The sequence below is a fragment of the Panonychus citri genome, unplaced genomic scaffold (genome assembly GCF_014898815.1).
Source record: "Panonychus citri isolate SS breed McGregor unplaced genomic scaffold, ASM1489881v1 Contig00115, whole genome shotgun sequence".
NCBI classification, from domain to species: Eukaryota; Metazoa; Arthropoda; class Arachnida; order Trombidiformes; family Tetranychidae; genus Panonychus; species Panonychus citri.
This window is the reverse complement of record NW_026515520.1, coordinates 296,835-316,225: the sequence shown is the minus strand read 5'-3', so window position 1 is coordinate 316,225 and position 19,391 is coordinate 296,835. Positions and strand designations below refer to the sequence as shown.

The following is a 19,391-nucleotide window of genomic DNA, read 5'->3' as shown; positions in this document are numbered from 1 at the left end:
ATGACGCAAAAAGATGATAATAGAGATGCTTTGTAGTTAATGAGTGGTTAGAGAGAGAGAGAGATTTCTTCTGTTCCAATCAGCCTAATATATCCTCCTCTATCCACTCTCGCCTATTGAGATTCCACATTCTGTCACTGTTACACCGAGCCGTGTGGTGCCGTGCTTGACCAGCCACAGTGGACTTCTCAGGCTACAGCGAGCGGCCCCTTCGGCCATTGGCTTAAGAAGGGGAGCCCTAATGGCCTTTAAGCGGTGCCTGGAGACTCTCCCCGTCTTACGCCTTCTAGATGTCACCATCTAGGGAGGCTGACTCCCTCACGGGATCCATTTCAGCTAACGCTCATTTCAGCTAGGGTGCTGCCTTCTCTTTCTTATATGTCATCACCGGGTTTCGAACTCGCAACCTTGACTAGCAAGGGCAGATGCTTAACCCTCTGAGCTGAGAGAGAGAGAGAGATGGGTAATATTAAGCTATTACATGATAGTAATTAAGTGTTGGTGGTTAACTGTGAAACAGGGAAACAGTTAGGACGGAAGTGTTTGCTTTAGTATGTGTGAATATTGTGACGTGCCATGGGGAAAAACTGTTCGAGTTTTCTGATATTTTGAAATTGTATTACTGAACTTTCAACCAATATTATCCCTATTGAGATCCTGTCATCGATTAACTAATTGTCGACACGTCAAGTCGACTCTATTTACCAGTTCATGTAAACAACTTTTTGACTCTTTCCGAGTTTCTGTTAATTATCAACAACAATTAGGAATAACCTCAGTTTTTGGTTACAATAAGAAGAAAAATTATTATGAAATTCTTGGTGTTCCTCGTCATGCCAATAAAAGAGAGATTAAGAAAAGTTATATCGCCTTGGCGAAAATGTTTCATCCCGATTCTGTCTCCAAAGAGACTTCGAGTCAAGAAAAGTTCCAAGAGATTCAGGAAGCTTATCAAGTTCTAAGCGATGATGAGAAAAGATCTAAATATGATTCTCAGGTAATGAAAGAAATGGGAATGCAATTTAAACACCATGAACGAACTAAAGATTTCAATCTAATGAAAGAAACAGTTGAAGGTGAAATCCTTTTTCGAAACATTTTCGGTGATCTGGAAAATCCTTTCGCCAAAGGTGAAAAACTCAAAGAGGGACAATACGCCGAGACAATTTGGGGATCAACTCCAGCAGAATCATTAATCATCTCATTAACCGTGGAAGAAGCGGCCAAAGGTTGTAAACAAGAATTCGAGATTCGAACCGTTGATGTTTGCTATTTATGCAATGGTAGGAAAAGAAGAAAATAATTAGAGAATCGGAAAGAAATACTAATATTGAATTCGTTTTATTATTCTTATTTCTAGGAACAAGAGCTGCTTATGGATTTCGGCCAATCATATGTCCATTTTGCGATGAAAATGGACTTGAAACGATTTCTACCAAACCGATTACCGTTAAATGCAAATGTCGAGCCTGTGGTGGAACCAAAGAGTATTTGAAACACCCTTGTCCAGATTGTGAGGCGACAGGCTATCAAATTCAAAGTAAAATGGCAAGTTTCAATGTCCCTCCGGGTGTGAGAGATGATGAAGTCTTAAAACTAGTCATTCGAGATCAAACAATCTTGGTCACTTGTCGGATTAAAGACGATGATTATTTCAAAATAAATGGAAATGATATTCATACAACCAATGAGATTAGTTTAAGTCAAGCCGTTTTAGGAGGTAGAACGACAATTAAGGGAATTTATTCAAATTTTGACGTCACAATACCGAGTGGAACTCAATCCCATGAGAAGATTAAAGTAAAAAATGGAGGTTGGCTTAAAGAAGATCAATCTTATGGAGATCATATTGTTCATATTAAGATAAAGATTCCCGAGTAAGTTTCAAATTATTTTATCCATGAAAATGTTTATTGTTTGTATGGAAACTTTAATCAAAAACAATTATCCTCGTGAAATCTTTTCTATTTACAGAAAATTATCTCGACGTCAGAAGAAAATTTGGCAACAATATTCAAGTTCTAAGCGATGATGAGAAAAGATCTAAATATGATTCTCAGGTAATGAAAGAAATGGGAATGCAATTTAAACACTATGAACGAACTAAAGATTTCAATCTAATGAAAGAAACAGTTGAAGGTGAAATCCTTTTTCGAAATATTTTCGGTGATCTGTAGTAGTAAAAAAGAGAAGGAGAAAAAAATTTAGTTTCAAGTTAATTGTTAATCAATCGACTAACTCACTTGTTTCTGCAATTCTTTCGTCCTCTTAATTAACTTGGGAATTTCTGGTGCAAACTTTTCTCCCTGTAATGATTCATCTTTAGCCTTTTCTTGTAACGATTTAGATTTATCAAGAGCTTTATCCGCTAACGAGAGTTTCATTTTCATCTTGTCAGCAGCATTGTCAATGTATTTACGGTCATCTCTCATCATGAAGATCAAATTGGTCTTTTCATTGGTCATCATTTGGAGGATTTTCTGTCCTTGTTTCATTTGAGTTGACAATTTCTCTGCTGTGGTCATTTGTAAAATGTTTGAGCTTCTCCTCACATTCATCATGTAATTGCAATCGGTTTGCTCATCCCTTTTTTACGGCTTTTTAAATTCAGATCAATTTATTTTCCATCTTCAATGTCTAGGAAACTTATTCTTCGATTATCATCCTCATCCTCATCCTCATCATCGTCAGTATCTGCATCATCCATTGTCCCTTATAATCCGCTTGCTGTTACTTTTCATTAACCTTGTATTACAATACGAACATAATTAAGGTGATACTATTTTTATTCATTGACCTCTCGATATGACCACTAGATTAGTCCACTCAATGAATAATTTCCTTTAGTAAATAAGGTGAATGAGAGAATCGATTACTCAAGTTTCAATGGCAATGGTTCTCAACAATTAATTGATTGATTTTTAATATTCACATGTTAAATTGTTCGTCTGTATCGGATTAATTAGGCTAATCATCTGCTTATCAAGATTATATTTTCCAATCAATATGCTGAATAAATAAAAAAAATGGCTGATTGTTGAATTAATTTAGTTAGTGTACTAATTATTGTGTCTATGGTGATTTAGTTAATTCTGACGTTTGAATCTTGTTTCAATTGCTTATTAATTTAGAATTTGTTTCAATTTGATTGTTATTACTTGATTATTGGCGTTTTCAATGTGACAAAATCATTAGAGTAGTTGGGAACTCCAACTTAGAGTAAAATAATTACTCATTTATTATTCATCATCTTTAATGTCATCTCAAAGAGATTAATTGTAATTACAATGTAATTGTAACTTCTTGAGCAAAGATCAACCTAAACTATTGAATTATGTCATTAATGATCTAATCATTTTTTTTTCATCAACAATTAACACAATTTGTATCAAAATCATGATAAACCGTGTTAACAATTTGCTAAATTAGATTGGAAATGAAATTGATTATTTCATTTTGTTAATCAGTCTAATTGGAGATTAATTCTGATAAGTAATCATTGGAAATTAAATCTTAATAGTTAATTTTTGTCGTAAAACTTTTACCAAGTCAGACTGCGAGAATTTTTTAATCAATCAGCTGATTAACAGGAAAAACAACAACCAGAATCCCAACCACAACTCCATCAACCGCCAAGCGCTTTGATTAAATGAGTGAACAATTAAATGTTAGAATTAATAAATTGGTCAGAATATAAAGTTTTTATCGTTTGAATGTAAACGAATTGTTTATTCATTTAATTGATTGTAATTAAGTCCAAATCAAGAAAAGAAAAATAAAGTAACATTTAATTAGATGAGTTGGATTGGGTATTTTAAACAAAATCAAAAATAATCAATAATCATCAAAGGAAAGAAAATTGTTTAAAAGTTTTAACCAAAATATATCTTAATTGTTGATTCACTCGATTGTAATAAGATCAGGATGAATTGCACTATAAATGGTTTACAGAATTGTCCATGTTAGAAAAAAATTTCTTAATCATTGGAAACGATTAAATATCAATTTGATTGCAATTCTACCAAAATAAATTTGTTTAGAGTGAAATTTTCGAGACCAGGTTAAAACAGAGAGAAAATTTTCCATATAAATAAAACAAATTAAACTACAAAATTGACTGAGTGTAAGTTAATTGTGACAGAATTAAGTTACACTAGAAAAGTTAATTGTAGATGTTTTCGTTAAGAAATTAGGAAAGAAAGTTAAATATGTGTGTGTATCAGAATCCATGATGATATTTTTTTTTTCTAAAAATTGATCTATTTTGTAGCACTGGAAATCGGCAAATTTCCTCGACTGGAAAGACGATTCCAAGAAATTCAGTTGACCATCATAATCGTCGATACGATTTAACTTGAGGGATATGAAACTGAGACAAACTGAAATCCAAAAACTATTGACAATCCAATTCTCCCAATTGTTTAGAATTAAACTTGATTCTTTTCTCAGATTGAATGATTATCCACAATCTTTGTCCGTCGGAGTAAAGGAAAAGAAAAAGGTTAAAGAAGATCAATATCAAGGGAATCATAAGTACGAAGGTTAAGTTTTCTTTTTCTTTTTTTGGAGACCATTATGGTTTGACTTTGTTTCGTTTTGCTTTCTTTCTTTGACGAATCCGAATATCGGCTCTTATCGGTGGTTATTGGGGCCACAAATGGCTACTGACCCAATCGACTTCTAATCTTTCAACCAAAAGTATTGGAAGGTGACATTAAAAAAATTAATCTGATACAATGACGCAAAAAGATGATAATAGAGATGCTTTGTAGTTAATGGGTGGTTAAGTTTTGTTAGAGAGAGAGAGAGAGAGAGAGAGAGAGAGAGAGAGAGAGAGAGAGATGGGTAATATTAAGCTATTACATGATAGTAATTAAGTGTTGATGGTTAACTGTGAAACAGGGAAACAGTTCAGGACGGAAGTGTTTGCTTTAGTATGTGTGAATATTGTGACGTGCCATGGGGAAAAACTGTTCGAGTTTTCTGATATTTTGAAATTGTATTACTGAACTTTCAACCAATCGGATGATTTGGTGAAGATGAGATTGGCTGTCATGAAGTGAGAATGTGCAATGTTAAAAAACTGACGACGTAATCAGTAATCAACCAGGGTTGAGATGATTGTTTATAGATGATTATTGTTACGGTGATCGCGATTTAGAAGTTAATTGCTCAGTAAAATCCCTCTTTTTGTTGATATAACTTTTCAATCGCATTTCTCCAAATTCCTGTAGGCATAAAGAGATAAAAGAGGAAGAAAAAGAGAATGAAAAAAAAAATATAATTAGATAATTGTTGACAATTAGTCAAGGTAAAAGCAAAAAAAAGAGCAGAGGAAAAGGGAATCATAAGCCTAATGATAAAGTTGATGATTAATTGGAAAGAAAATGGGAGAGAGAATAATTATCATTAATAAACATCAAGACACTTGAAAAACACTTTTGATCGGCGATGTGTAATGATACTTTTCTCATATTACTTTTCAATGGTTAACAAAAAGTTAGAGAGATTATGAGAAATTAAAATGGCTGACAAACAGATGATGTTAGATGAGATTTGATGATATTTCATTACACAAGCACGAAGTTCATAAAACAATTACAATTAAATGAATCTGAAGTGTCTCGTGATCTTTTTTCATGATTAATGTTAGAAGGAAATTGAAAGATAAGTGTCATATGAAAAGGTGAGTTAAAGGGAGAGGGAGAGGGAGAGAGAGAGAGAAAGAGTGAGTGAGTGAGTGAGAATGATGAAAAGAGAAAATGGAAATGAAAGAGAAAGAGAAAGAGAATAAGGAATTGATGCTAAGTTTCAATGACTTCACCATAACCAATTGGAATTGACCGCTAGTGTTGATACAATTAATTCCTATCAACTTATATCACCCTGATTGTTTTCCAACAGCACAATCAAAGACGTATCTCCAAAATCCAACGTCTAGTAAACAGACTCAGGTAATTAAAGGTCATCTTGCTTTGTAGGATTAATAATCATAATCCTCATCATCATAATGCCTGATGAAGAAAAAGAATCCTGGTTTGCATTGAAGATCAAGCAAATTAATCAAACAAACTAAAAGGTTTCAGATTTGATCAAATTGTTTCATTACACAAAATTTATGATATTTGCCTTTCTAATGTCAATTATAATCAACATATATTGAAAATGGTAACATGATATGTTAACTTAATCAAATGAGACTAATAATCACTAAAAGAGATAGAGGGAGGGAAAGAGAGGATCTAATATAATCACGCAATAACAAATAATTGTTACAAAATCTAATGGATTAATACATAATATTAGGCCAAATAGAATCTGCGCAATCAACTAATCTTGTTTACTGTTAATCTAACAGAAAACAAATTATCTCGGCTTTTTTATTTACCGTGGAAAAAAACCAAGGACAATTGATGGAAGAAAAATAGAAAGAGAAACAATTTGATCAATCTTACTGAGGCAGAAGAGTAGAAACTGTTGAAAGATTAATGAGAATGAGAATAATGATCAACACAAAGACCTTTTTGTTTGCTGCGATTGGTGATTGGTGATTGGCGGTGATTTACTGGTGAGTATTATTAGCATTTTTTTATCTGTTTTTGCAATCGGTGAACGGCAATGGTAAAATCAAGGTTTCATAGAAGAACAAGAGTAGCATGAATTGCCTAGGAATTTGAACTGATTCTCTGGTATGAAAAGGTTGGCAAGGGTAACACAATAGTCGTCATCAAGATACACACCCAATAACCGAAAACAATTTCCGATGAGACTCCATGATTGATACTCCAAAGTGTCCAAAGTAAATGAGATGCTAATGAGTAAGCGTCCGCTTCCCGTAAGATATGATCCTCATTGTCGACTTCTGTTCTTGGTCTCGATCTATCGACAGCCTTCAGATATTCTCGGACAAAATGTCGTCTCTGACTTTCGCTTGGATAATTTTCCGGTTTATGGTAAAAATGAGGCCACTCTTGTGCTGAATAATCATATGTCCATTCAAGGAAATGATTGGCGAAATCAAAACCACGATGATTGTACGAACAATATTCAAAGTCTATGAAGATAACCTTGGGTTCAAGGGTTCGATTGGATCCGTTTGAAGATCCATTGGACCGATTACGATTACGGAAACTACTTGGTGTTGTGGGGATACCAGGAAGCAGAATGTTACCTTCTTGAAGATCATTGTGGCAAAATACTACAGGAGATTGGACAGAAGAGAGGAAACTTTTCAACCAGATAAGTTCATCTTCATAAGGAAAACTGAGGAGTTTCTTGGCGACACATCGATACTCGGGTTTAACCATTTTCAGGTCAACTCGACGAGCACTTTCCAACCAAGAGTACATGTTATCGAAAAGCCAAGTAGGCTCTTTGTTAATGGGAACATCAAGACTGTGAACATGGGCTAATTTATGGGCAATGGTTGAGGAAAGAACTGGATCACGAAGCTGATCACAGGTCATCGCTTGTGCCGGAATATATTCTTCAAGTCGTCCACCGGGAAAGATTCCATACAATTTGGGTCCCAAGTTTCTCTCAGATAATAACATGAAAATCACTGATTCTGTCATTTTGTTCTCGTTTTGTGTCGTATCGTCAGAGTGAAGTTGCCCATACATTCTGAGTAATACTTGACTTGGTTCACCACATAAAGGAGTATGAGTTGAGGGTAGAGAACAATAATACAAGATATTACTGAGACCACCACTGATGGAATGAAAGATCATGTCATTGGGCTGAATTTCCTTCCAAGAGCCTGAAAGATATTCTCGACAAATGTTGAAAGCCTTATCACGTAAAGAATCCACATTTAGTGTTGATGTTGACATCATCTTGCGAATACCATTGAATAAAACTAATAAACAATAAAAGAAGAAGAAGAAGAAGAAGAAAACAAAATAACAGCAACAACAACAACAAGTATTATAGAATCGGTAAGAGTACAAATACAACTACAGTTGTCTAATCAATAAGAAGGGATAATAATCGTGATTAAATGTTTCAATTCACTTTCAGAATAAAAGTAAACACAAATTGTGAGGAGAGAGAGATAAATAAGAATAAGACTTTCAATTAACCTCTGAAGCTTGAATTCATTTGCAGGAGAAAATAAGTGAATAAAAATGGAGGCAAGGAGGGAGAGAAGGATAGAATATTCTAGGCGCCTTCTATTGGTGATGGAATATATCGATTAAGGTAAATTAAAGAATTATAGTTAATTGTAAGAGATGAAATTCAGTTCAGTGTAATCACTAAATTAATGAGAAAAATAAATGAGTGAAACCAATTAGATTTAAAGATAGTGAGAGCTGCACCCGTTTTGCAAAGAGTAGTGTTGCGGTGATACTTTACTTTTGAGTAATACTATCGATACTCAATTTTTGGATGAGTATCGATACATTGTGGTTAAAGTATCGATATTTGAGTTTGTTTTGAACAATTTGACTCATTAGTTTGATGTTTTCAACGCGTTTTTTGTTGTGTTTTTTTCGCTTTTTTGCAATTGTTTTCAACTGAATGTCTAAACGTAGTAAAGTGTGGGACCATTTCACCGACAATGGGAATCAAGAGCCAACTTGTAAACTGTGTAGCAAATTAGTGAAATCGGCTGGTAATACTTCTAACCTGAGGAAGCATCTAAAGACCAACCATAAAAGTATTTACTCTAGTGAATTTGCTAATTTTGATGAGAACGAAGACCAGAATGGGAACCAAAGAATTGATACCTTTATATCAAAGGTCCAGTCAATGAAAGGTAATCTATTTTGTTGTGCTTATTGATTGTAATTTCTAATGATTACTTTTGTTTACTTGTGTGTATTTAGGTGGTGATTTGTCGAAAGCAATTGATGAGCAAATCGCTTGGTGGGTCATTTGGAATTCACTTCCTTTCAGGATAGTTGAACACCGTGGTTTCAGGGATTTCATTCGCTCTCTCAGTAAAAATTACAACCCACCAAGAAGAGACAAATTGAAGAAGATCATTAATGATCTTTACACAGCTAAAAGCAACCAAGTTAAATTGTATCTTGCTGATGTTAAATGGTATTCTCTCACATCAGATGGATGGAAGGATACGAGTAACCAGATAACATACATTGGTGTTACTCTTCATTACATTGACAACTACGAGCTGTTTAGTATCTGCTTAAAAGCTAATCACTTTCAAGGTGATGCAACAGCAGAAAGAATACAGTCGTCGATTGAGGAATCATGTAATGAGTTTGGTGTTAACATGTCCAGTATTGTATCTATTACAACTGATGGTGCAAGTAACTATTCAAAAGCTGGTCGTAATATTGCATCACACATTCACTGTGTCGCTCATAGACTGAATCTAGTCGTAGAAGATTCATTGGAGAATAGCTTGCAACTTTCACATTTAATCGAGAAGTTACGTAACATTGTTACATCATTCAAGCAAAGCAGTAAGTTGATGGATGATCTTAATGCTTTTCAGTCATCCAATGGGGAAAAGCAATATAAGCTTATTCAAGATGTAACAACGCGATGGAACTCAACCTACCTGATGATCCAACGTTACCTAATATTGCAGAAAGACATTTCTTACGTTCTCCTGAAACATGATAAAAGAGAAATCGATGTAGATTCAGATGATGTAAGAAGTTTGCATAACATCTCTAAGGTTCTTCAACCTTTCTATGATGTAACCTTAGATATTTCGGGAGAAAATTACGTAACTGTATCAAGGATAATACCTCTCATCAGTAGTGTTAAGGTTATGTTGCAAACCATTAGACCTGATGATAGCGTTTCATCATCTTTACTCAGAAAGTTGATTACCGAATTAGATTATCGGTTTGGTAATATTGAAAAAAACCATTTGTTTTCTTTTGCAACGCTATTGGATCCTCGTTTCAAAAAATTAGCTTTTACTTCGCCATCAGACTGTGGTGCAGCTGTAACAGCATTAAGCAATATGTTATCCAATGTCCCTTTGACGCAACCATTTCCTGATTGTGAGACGAACTCGGAAGCCAAAATATGGGAATCGTTCGACAGAAAAGCAAAGAGTCTTTCCAATCCAGCAGGAGGATTACACAGTGGGTTGAAACATTATCTTGAATCGGATGTAATCCCCCGCTCTGATAATCCTTTGGTTTATTGGAAAAACAATAAGTCGAATTGGCATCAATTGCATAATTTAGCAATCAAGTACCTTTCTGTCCAAGCAACATCTGTGCCTTGCGAGAGATTATTCTCTAAAACCGGTTCAATTATCACTGATAAACGTAACAAAATCAAGCCAAAGAATGTAAACATGTTATCCTTTTTAGAATCTCTGCCTAACAATTTGATATAATTTGTACTCATAATAACAAGTATTACTCATTGTTACTCAATACTCGATAGTATCGATACTTTTTTTTCGATTACTAATACTTTCGATCAATACTTTTCTCAAGTATCGCGCAACACTAGCAAAGAGTAATAACAAGAGACAGCACTTAATGAAATGTATCGATAAGCTCTTATCTTTCTTATCTTAGGGAAAAGGATGAGATCCAGGTGGAAGCACCAGATTCTCGTAACTTTCTCTTCACAAGGCTCTAATTACCGAATCCGCGACTCGGTAACGTTTTGTACGGAACGAATTGTGCTTCCATCTGGATCTCATCCTTTTCCCTAAGATAAGAAGAGATAAGGAGAGATAAAACCTTATCGATGGTTACATCCAAGTGCTCTCTCTTGCTATTACTCTTTGCCCGTTTTGGGTACAGGTATCGTCATGGTGACGACTCCTCAATACAAAGAGTAATAGCAAGAGAGAGCACTTGGATGTAACCATCGATAAGGTTTTATCTCTCCTTATCTCTTCTTATCTTAGGGAAAAGGATGAGATCCAGGTGGAAGCACAATTCGTTCCGTACAAAACGTTACCGAGTCGCGGATTCGGTAATTAGAGCCTTGTGAAGAGAAAGTTACGAGAATCTGGTGCTTCCACCTGGATCTCATCCTTTTCCCTAAGATAAGAAAGATAAGAGCTTATCGATACATTTCATTAAGTGCTGTCTCTTGTTATTACTCTTTGCCTCAATAGGAGAAGGATCCATTCAGATCCTTTTGGAGCGCTTTTAGAATAATGTAAGTAATGTTGTTTTTTGTTTCATTGTTTTCCTTTATTGTTATTTTCCGATGATTATATCGATGTATGATTACACAAATTATTAATAACATTAGAAACAATCGAGACTATCATGATTAAGTCAATCACAATACCAATCACAACAATATTACAAGAGCCAACTTCCTCCAGTCAAGCTCAATTCGAGCAAAGTTAATCCAACGAGAGGAAAAATTGATTAGAGTTCGTAACGTGTTTTAATAATGGGGAAAAGAAAAAGCCGTTCACCAGCAATTAATTGATCTTCTCCTGATTGTTGGTTAGCCTCTTGGTGAATTTGAGTCCCCCATTTATTTTTAAATCGTGGAAACTGATTAATTATTTTATTGATTGTTTGAATGAATGGATAATTAAGTTGATTATCACACAGTCACAATTAACCTCTTCCTCTCTTAACAAACAATGATAATCTAACCCTGACCAATTGTTTATTTACCAGATCAGTGGCAACAAATTGCAAATTGTTATAACTAAAGCGATTATATTAATAATGATCATACAGTAAATTATCACAATTGGGCTGAGATGTAGGTAAGGTGGTGATGAGGATGCGAAAGAGTCCAAATTAGTTTAAGGGCAGGTAACAAATAATCAAGTTTTTTCTTTTTTAATTTTATTATAGTTAATTCAATCATTCAAGTAATCGTAATTAACGTTTTAATTTTAATTAAAGTTTACATTTAAGTTTGTTTATCTTAGAGATTTTTAATAGCATTTTGGTTGATTCTGATCAATATTCAAATAGGATAATTAGTTTTAATTCATTAATCAATGTATTACAGTGAAATTAATAATTCAAGTAATTACCCTCATTTATACAAGTAATCAATTTTTTGATTTGCCAACTCAATGGAGTGGTTGTAAGTATAATAATAGAGTTAAGATTATTAATATACATCAAATGATCTAGTTCATTGTTAATAAGCAGCTTTTTAACTTCTTCCATATTCCGATGAGGTGAATTACTGGTTAACGTATATTTTATTGAATTAGGTATCAACAGTTCCCATTGGTCTCTTATAATATTTTCAATCGTTTCTTCATTGATTTTTAGCACATGGTAATGATAAAAGGTTCGTGAGATCATTTTCTCGATTCGTTCACTCCATTTAAAGTTCGGATAAATTTTATCGATATTGGGTCGATTTATTCTGCTCATGATTTGATGTTTAGCTGATAATTTGCATGGTGTCTTATGATAGAAGGAAAAAATACTCGACGAGAGAACAATTTTATTACTTTCAATATAATTCAGGGATAACATGTTGTCGTTATGAACTTGGTTTAAAGAATGATTAGTTAAAAATTAAAAATTAATTGATCTTTGAACTTGGCGCTGTTGTATTTATTTGTTGTTTACAATTTTTGTCTTGTTCTTTTAAATCTTTGTTTATACAACAATAACAATGAATTTAATTAGTTTTACGGAATTAAATGCCAATTTAATTGTTTTGGATGTTAAAGATTTGCCTAAGAGAAAAGTTTTAATTGTGAAGAAGAAAAGTGGGATCCAATTTCAGGGTCCTCATGTGATTCGTGCTTCTTTGGATGAGGTAATTGGGGAGATCAATGCTGATTGTTCGGTTGGATACAATTGTTTACGCTTATCTTTTTCTACTGATATGGATCGTGAGCTTTTCAAGACTAGATTTTCAGGAAAAAATGGTTTAATTATGAGTGACCAAAGCTTAATTCGGCCGATGATAAAGATAATTCTTCCACGTGCTAAATTTGAAGATTCATTCGTTTATTCCCGTGATCTAATTTGCGAGCTTATTTCTTCAAATCAGAGTTTGGTTAATTTCCATTTGGATGTTGACTTCATTTTCAAAGGAGAAAAAAATTATTATGTTTTGATGAGTATTGACCGTGAGGTACGAGAGCTATTGGATCAATTCGATAACATTCTTTATTTTCATGATATTTCAGTTTTCTTTGTTGATAATTTAAATATAAGATTATGTAAACACTGTCAAAGGTATGGTCATAACATGAGAAACTGTGAAAAGGAGAGAAGATGTAGTAAATGTCTTCTGGATCATAACAATTTTAAATGTAAGGTGACCAATCCTCATGATCTTCTTTGTGGTGCTTGTGGGAAGACTGTCCATACCTTGCCTTCTCTAAAGTGTCCGGAATTTAAGGAACAAGTTCGAAAGGCTCTCGAGAGGATTGATTATGATTACTCCAAAATTGTACTTGAGAGGGATGAATTTGAAAGAACCGCTTAACAGGATGTGACAAAGAAGTTCAAGATAAAGGCAAAAGGAAAAACAAGAAAAAATAAAAAATTCTCTTTTTGAAGAAGCCATTTTGTTCCTGTGTTACCTTCATTGTATTTGATTTGGTTAAAAAATGCCTCATTTAATTGATATTTATTCTAATTTGTTTTCCGTTTATTTTTATTTACCAAAGTGGTTAGATGTTCCTGATTCTGTGTTAAAGACTGTGATTATTATTGCTAACGAGCATTTAGAGGATGATGTTCATAGTTTTGAGAGAGTCGAGTGTTTAAATGGTTTCAAAATTATTATGAAAATTTCTAGTAAATTTCGCTTTTTTTTGGATTCTATTGATATGATGTTATTCATAAGAGGTGAATTTCTTCCTGTGTTCGATTTTCTCCATGATGACATGATAATTCAACTACCTTTGGATAGTGAAGATTATTTGTTCATCATTGAAAATTATGATGGTATAGAAAAGGTTTACTTGGAAGTGCCTATGATTTTAGACGATAAGTATCAATTTGAAAGTTTTGAGGATAATACTTATCGGTTAATCTTCAAAATTTGAATCGTAAACAAAGAAAGTACATTTCCGGATTAGATCAATTGTAACGCCATCTATTGATGTTGTCGAAAGAATTCCGGAAATGTGATCAGTTTCTCTTTGTTTCTAATTGTGTATAATTCATCAATTCTATTTTCTTTTATTATTTTAAGTTTAATTAATTAATTTCATTTATTTGGTGTATTTTAATAATGGATTCTCTTCAAAATTTAAAAGTTAAAATTCGACCATCAATTATTTAATCGTATTGGATATTGAAGCCTCGGTTGAGGAACCAGATTGCCAACATTAACTTGTTCTTTGAGCGTTTGAAAGAGGATACACTTCTCTTTGCTCTTATTGCTGTTCCTTCTTTGGTTACCATCGAGGGTGATGGAGTTAGAATTAACCTTTATCGAGCTTCAGTCCCTCGCTTACATGAACTGTTAACGAGTAGAAGTTATATTGACTTGCCTATCCAGCGTGAACCAGTTGATAATTTAGAAGTGTTTTTCTACAGGCCAGAAACCGATCTTGATTCGACAGATAAACAAATATGTGATCTTCTCGCCGACTCATTTGGATACCCAATTGAAAGTTTTAGTTATAAGGAGAGTCTAATGTATGGTCATAGGACTTTAATCATTTCCATCGTATCAAGAGAGGTAATGATGGATCTTTTAAAATCAAGTAAGTGAAAAGTTACTTTGTTTTATAATTTAATATCTTAATTATCGTTACAAAAGTGACAATTTGAATTATTCCATTTTTAATCTAAATTTCTTTCGTTTTAACTTCTTTTTTAATTAGAGATGAAAGGTAGTTTATATGAGAAAGACCTTTATCTATTCAATCATTTCGACACTTATCATTGTTGGACTTGTAAGGGACGATTTTCTATTGGTCATGATTGTGGTACCGTGAGATTGTGTTATCTATGTGGAAATCCAGGTCATATTGGAAATTGTCCAAGAGCTCCAATAAATATCAGGTGTACAACTTGTGGTTTACTTCATGAACGAGGGTCCTCTGGTTGTCCCTTACTGATGAAAAAGGTCGTTCGGAAATTAGCCAACACTGATTATACCTTTAATGAGGTATATGTTGACTTACAAACATATTATGTAAAGCTGGTAATTATACATTTTGTTGAAAGCATAAAGGTATTCTTTCGTTTATAATGATAAAATTATTCTCTATTCTTAGGTCATTTTGGTTAACATAATGGAAATTTGGCATTTCAGTGATCTCGAATTGGTTCTCAAACAGATATTCCATCAGCCTCATTTGGTTAAAGAAGTTCGATTTATTAATTCTTATTGCCACTTTACAAAGTTGGTCATCCAGTCTAATGAAGAAGTCACTGGTTTGAAACAACGGGAGATAATTCATATCACCCTTAAGGATAATAAATATTTCATGTTTCATAATCGATATAATAACTTTATCGTTGTAATAGATCATAATTAACCGTATTTTTAAAAGACTTAATGTTAGTTCTTAAATAAAATAATCTGATCCGTAAGAGAAAAATTGATTGTTGATCAACATTATTAAAGAGAGAGAGCAAAGAGTAAGGAGAAAGAGAGATCAGTTAATGATGATGGAGTTGTAGTTAAAACATTTGGATCAGAGGGCGCTGATTGCACTTTTTCAATGGGAAAAGAGAAGAGAAATTGAGGACGATGTGTAAAAAGTGGACTTTTTAATTAAGAGTTGAGACTTTGTGTATTTGTAGGGTCACTAATGACGAGTCCAAATATATATATTTCTTTCTGATCTGATTAGTAGTTTTCGAGAAAATCGAGTTCGAAGTTAAAACTTCAGGTCAATTTTTCTCAGCAACGACGCGTTTTCAGATCATGAAATTTTAAATTGAATGACAACTTTTGATGCTCTTTTTATCAAGCATATTTTTCTCATAAGAAAATTATCCCAAGAGCCTCCGGCCACAGTTCCGTTGTATTGTAACAAATGAACCTTGATTAGTCCCAGTATCAATACTTTAATGTTATTTCAATAAATATTTTCTGAAAGAACATTAAAATTTGATTCTAAATTTGAAATTTCATGACCTGAAAACGCGTCGTTGCTGAGAAAAATTGACCTGAAGTTTTAACTTCGAACTCGATTTTCTCGAAAACTACTAATCAGATCAGAAAGAAATATATATATTTGGACTCGTCATTAGTGACCCTACAAATACACAAAGTCTCAACTCTTAATTAAAAAGTCCACTTTTTACACATCGTCCTCAATTTCTCTTCTCTTTTCCCATTGAAAAAGTGCAATCAGCGCCATCTGATCCAAATGTTTTGCAACTTCTCTTTTCCTCGTAGAGCTGAAGTCTCTTCTTCTTTACTCTTTGAGAGAGAGTGAATGAGAAAATTGTAAACATTAAAATCTTTGGAAATGAAAATGAGAAGATCGATTAGATCGAAAATCTGTTGATTGACATTTCTCTTAATCGATTGTATGAGTTTTTCTTTCTTTTTTCAATCGATTGATCGATTTTGTGAGAATATTTTTTCTTTTATTAATCGATTTTCATTTAACTCGTTAAACTTGAGATTAGATTTGACGTAAAAGTTAATCACGTTCTTGATATTCATTCTTAATTGCTATTGTAATTACTGTAGATGAACTTTATCCATGATCTCAGAAATCTAAAGGACTTTATTCAATTGGATGAACTTTGTCTCCTAATCGATTTAAACTCTGTAAGAGGTTAAATGTTCATTAAACTCTTTAATTACAATCGTCGAATTGTTAATTGTGATTAACTTATGACTTTGGAATAGTTTTTGATTTTTTTGTGACTCTCGTGTGAGAAATTTCATCATGGTTTTCAAATTTGATAGCAAGAGAATAAAATATCATCATGAGAAACATCAAGTTCGTCTGATGATATTAGTTAATTTCGCAATTCGATTTCGTTGTTTACTATTATTCATTTTCTTTCAGAAGAAAAAATAAAATTCAAGGTTTTTTTGTTCTATTAAAAATAGATTCAGAAATTCTAAGTAATTAGTTCTCAATGATAATTATTTTCTCTCAACAAATGATTCCAAAAACTATTTCACAATTGAAACAATTTATAATTCGTTTCTGATTAACCAAAGCGTTCAGTTCGTTATAATGATCAGACGTGAAACAAAATTGATTTGCAAAGTTTTTAATTGTACTGAGAATCAAAATTTTTCGTATAACAATTTGAACTTGTTGTGATTGATTCAACGAGTTGGACTAATATTAAGAAAAACAAATAAAGTTTATTTTTATTGAGAAAATCTCATTGATTTATTACTCCAATAGATTAATTTGATCATCAATTAGTAATGGAAGCCGAGAAAAAGACTTATAAAAACAATGTTTCATGAAATCGAACCCGTAGACAATTGATTCTCGAGGAGTGTCGTATTTGGGCCAACTATCCGGTTCCTTTTCACAATCATAATAGATTTTGATTGATCGATTAGATTTGAGACAGAATTTCGATAAGAAATCAGCTGATTTAACAGTAACTCCAACAGATTCCCTAAAGTCCAATAGTTTTATCTGTGGCAATAGTTTAACCAATTCTTCTACATGACAATCTTCAACCTCTCCAGATCGTCTAATCGCGAGATGATTTAAATTTGGAAATTTGGTTAATAGTTTTCGGATAGATGACCAATTCATGTTATCTATCCATGGCTTTAGATGAAGAAAATAGATATAAGAATCGACTCAATTCAAAGAGTAACTTTTTTCCCGATACTCACAATGTCAATAACCAAATCTCTTAGATTGTAGTTCTTTATGGAAATGTCAATACTTTGGTCATCTGTAGAACCACAAATACAAGCGCTTTCTAAAGACGGGCAATAATCTATCACATTGAATTTGTCACAAGCCTCATCCCATCCTGATACATAAGCTTCAAGAATCTTCAGCTTAGATAAATTTGGACCATTGTAACGTGAACCCCCTGTAGAAATGATTCTTTGATTAATTTAAGATATTGAATCAACACGAATGATTTACCATAGAGACAAATGTGGAGTCGTTTCAAGCTTGGAAAGTATTCTACGTATTCAGGAAGATAATGAACATGAAACCCTTCGAATTGAATTTGTTTCAACTGATCAGGTCGAAAAACTTTCTTAAAGTTAACCATATGGTTCATTGCGATCATTTCGATATGTCTCAAATTGAGCTTACACTTGTTCCGTAATCCAATGACTCCTTTTATTTTCGGATTATTGTTGATCACTTTTCTAAAATGTCTTGGCTTCAATTCATAGTTTTCGACCTCATCAACGACAGTGACAATCTAAAATCATTAAAAACAATATAAATTAATGAACTGTGTTCGTTTTCTATTCGATAATTACCCTGAGATTTGGTAACAATTCTGGTAAATTGTGATGTTTAAGAGTATTTACTGGATCAGTCATCCATATTTTGGAATAGTCAATGTTATCTTCAGGCTTTTCTTGGAAACAATTAAATCATGAAAATTAGTCAGAACTAATTACATGTAAATTAACTTACTTGGAAAAAGATATTTGACCCGTTCAAATCTAATGGAAATTAAACTGGACCATTTCGAACAAACTAAAGAAACAAAAAGAACCAAATTAATTTCTATCTTAACTACAACTCTTATACTTTTACCTTGGGACAATTTGATCAATTCTTCTAATTCAAAAAAATAGTCGAAGATTAGCCAAAGGCAATCATCAGGTAGATCGTTTAACAACATAATTATAATTCACTCAACAGATAAAAGCAATTAACTTATTTTTTGGTAATTTAACAAACAACAAGCAGAAATTGGAATTACTAATTGTTTATTTTTAATTGTTAACTAATTACGCCCAACTTAGACGCAGAGGTTCAGCTGAGAGGATGAAAACGCTTTTTTTTGAATAGTTCAAAAAACTTTTCCAATTGAACATTGGTTATCGCATCCTTCGAGTGATAATAATCTGATTAAGTACAATTGAGAACTTAATTTAACGGGCATTTTTATGGTCTATAGTTGAGGAAGCTCGTTCATACAAGACTTGTAGAAAGATAAAAGCTTTTATTTTAGGATTATCGTAAATTTTATTCATCAATTACGTTGGGAAGAGAGCTAAAAGTTTTATGGAAAAATCATGAAATTGAATCCATAGACAATTGATTCTCGAGGAGTGTCGTATTTTGGCCAGTCATCTGAGTCCTGATCACAATCATAATAGATTTTGATTGATCGATCAGATTTATGACAAAATTTAGACAAGAAATCAGCTCGATCTATCGACAGTTTTCAGATATTCGCGGGCAAAATATCGTTTGTCACTTTCGCTCAAAGGCTGTGAACGTGGGCTTATTTATGGGCAATGGTTGAGGAAAGAACTGGATCACGAAGCTGATCACAGGTCATCGCTTGTGCCGGAATATATTCTTCAAGTCGTCCACCGGGAAAGATTCCATACAATTT

General features: G+C 33.1%; 5 protein-coding genes across 8 annotated transcripts; 3 read left to right on the top strand and 2 right to left on the bottom strand.

Annotated features, from left to right (window-relative positions):
- Positions 1-607: 607 nt before the first annotated feature.
- On the top strand, positions 608-2,111 carry LOC128390094 (protein tumorous imaginal discs, mitochondrial-like; the record flags this gene model as incomplete). Its single annotated transcript, XM_053349759.1, has 3 exons — positions 608-1,283; positions 1,361-1,877; positions 1,975-2,111. Coding segments are annotated over 3 exons (1,251 nt in total), but the record flags the coding sequence as incomplete, so codon positions are not given.
- A 1,583-nt stretch (positions 2,112-3,694) lies between these two features.
- On the bottom strand, positions 3,695-8,320 carry LOC128390108 (choline/ethanolamine kinase-like). 2 transcript variants are annotated; one of them, XR_008325579.1, is made up of 4 exons: positions 8,082-8,320; positions 6,741-7,858; positions 4,864-5,228; positions 3,695-4,728 (listed from the first exon to the last, which is right to left on the bottom strand). XR_008325579.1 is itself a non-coding variant. In XM_053349780.1 (3 exons), exons 1-3 carry the CDS (start codon positions 8,098-8,100, stop codon positions 5,142-5,144), a joined length of 1,224 nt encoding a protein of 407 aa, XP_053205755.1. In that variant the 5' UTR covers positions 8,101-8,320; the 3' UTR covers positions 4,828-5,141. The 2 variants fall into 2 exon arrangements, 1 of the variants encoding a protein (XP_053205755.1); XM_053349780.1 differs by lacking the exon at positions 3,695-4,728 and having other exon boundaries at positions 4,828-5,228.
- A 200-nt stretch (positions 8,321-8,520) lies between these two features.
- LOC128390093 (E3 SUMO-protein ligase ZBED1-like) lies at positions 8,521-10,327 on the top strand. The gene is made up of 2 exons (XM_053349758.1): positions 8,521-8,758; positions 8,829-10,327. The coding sequence occupies exons 1-2, from the start codon at positions 8,521-8,523 to the stop codon at positions 10,325-10,327; spliced, it is 1,737 nt and encodes a 578-aa protein (XP_053205733.1).
- Positions 10,328-13,501: 3,174 nt separating this feature from the next.
- Positions 13,502-15,436, top strand: LOC128390087 (uncharacterized). Its single transcript, XM_053349753.1, has 3 exons — positions 13,502-14,611; positions 14,732-15,045; positions 15,128-15,436. The coding sequence occupies exons 1-3, from the start codon at positions 14,542-14,544 to the stop codon at positions 15,389-15,391; spliced, it is 648 nt and encodes a 215-aa protein (XP_053205728.1). The 5' UTR covers positions 13,502-14,541; the 3' UTR covers positions 15,392-15,436.
- A 1,732-nt stretch (positions 15,437-17,168) lies between these two features.
- On the bottom strand, positions 17,169-18,779 carry LOC128390083 (uncharacterized). Of its 3 annotated transcripts, none has more exons than XM_053349747.1 (6): positions 18,581-18,774; positions 18,458-18,520; positions 18,298-18,398; positions 17,948-18,236; positions 17,686-17,891; positions 17,169-17,617 (listed from the first exon to the last, which is right to left on the bottom strand). In XM_053349747.1, exons 1-6 carry the CDS (start codon positions 18,666-18,668, stop codon positions 17,225-17,227), a joined length of 1,140 nt encoding a protein of 379 aa, XP_053205722.1. In that variant the 5' UTR covers positions 18,669-18,774; the 3' UTR covers positions 17,169-17,224. The 3 variants fall into 3 exon arrangements, with proteins under 3 accessions (XP_053205722.1, XP_053205723.1, XP_053205724.1); XM_053349748.1 differs by having other exon boundaries at positions 18,298-18,393; positions 18,581-18,653; XM_053349749.1 differs by having other exon boundaries at positions 17,397-17,537; positions 18,581-18,779.
- Between the last annotated feature and the right edge of the window lie 612 nt (positions 18,780-19,391).

Excerpts from the sequence above, each read along its gene's own strand:
- LOC128390108 (XM_053349780.1), bottom strand. Across the intron at positions 5,229-6,740 it reads AAATTGTTTTCGGTTATTGG|GAATTTGGAGAAATGCGATT; the intron begins GTGTGTATCTTG and ends TTATGCCTACAG.
- LOC128390093 (XM_053349758.1), top strand. The coding sequence starts at position 8,521 with ATGTCTAAACGTAGTAAAGTGTGGGACCATTTCACCGACAATGGGAAT. Across the intron at positions 8,759-8,828 it reads AAAGGTCCAGTCAATGAAAG|GTGGTGATTTGTCGAAAGCA; the intron begins GTAATCTATTTT and ends GTGTGTATTTAG.
- LOC128390087 (XM_053349753.1), top strand. The coding sequence starts at position 14,542 with ATGTATGGTCATAGGACTTTAATCATTTCCATCGTATCAAGAGAGGTA. Across the intron at positions 14,612-14,731 it reads GATGGATCTTTTAAAATCAA|AGATGAAAGGTAGTTTATAT; the intron begins GTAAGTGAAAAG and ends TTTTTTAATTAG. Across the intron at positions 15,046-15,127 it reads TTGACTTACAAACATATTAT|GTCATTTTGGTTAACATAAT; the intron begins GTAAAGCTGGTA and ends CTCTATTCTTAG.
- LOC128390083 (XM_053349747.1), bottom strand. The coding sequence starts at position 18,668 with ATGTTGTTAAACGATCTACCTGATGATTGCCTTTGGCTAATCTTCGAC. Across the intron at positions 18,521-18,580 it reads ATTGATCAAATTGTCCCAAG|TTTGTTCGAAATGGTCCAGT; the intron begins GTAAAAGTATAA and ends TTGTTTCTTTAG. Across the intron at positions 17,892-17,947 it reads ACTCCACATTTGTCTCTATG|GGGGTTCACGTTACAATGGT; the intron begins GTAAATCATTCG and ends TCATTTCTACAG.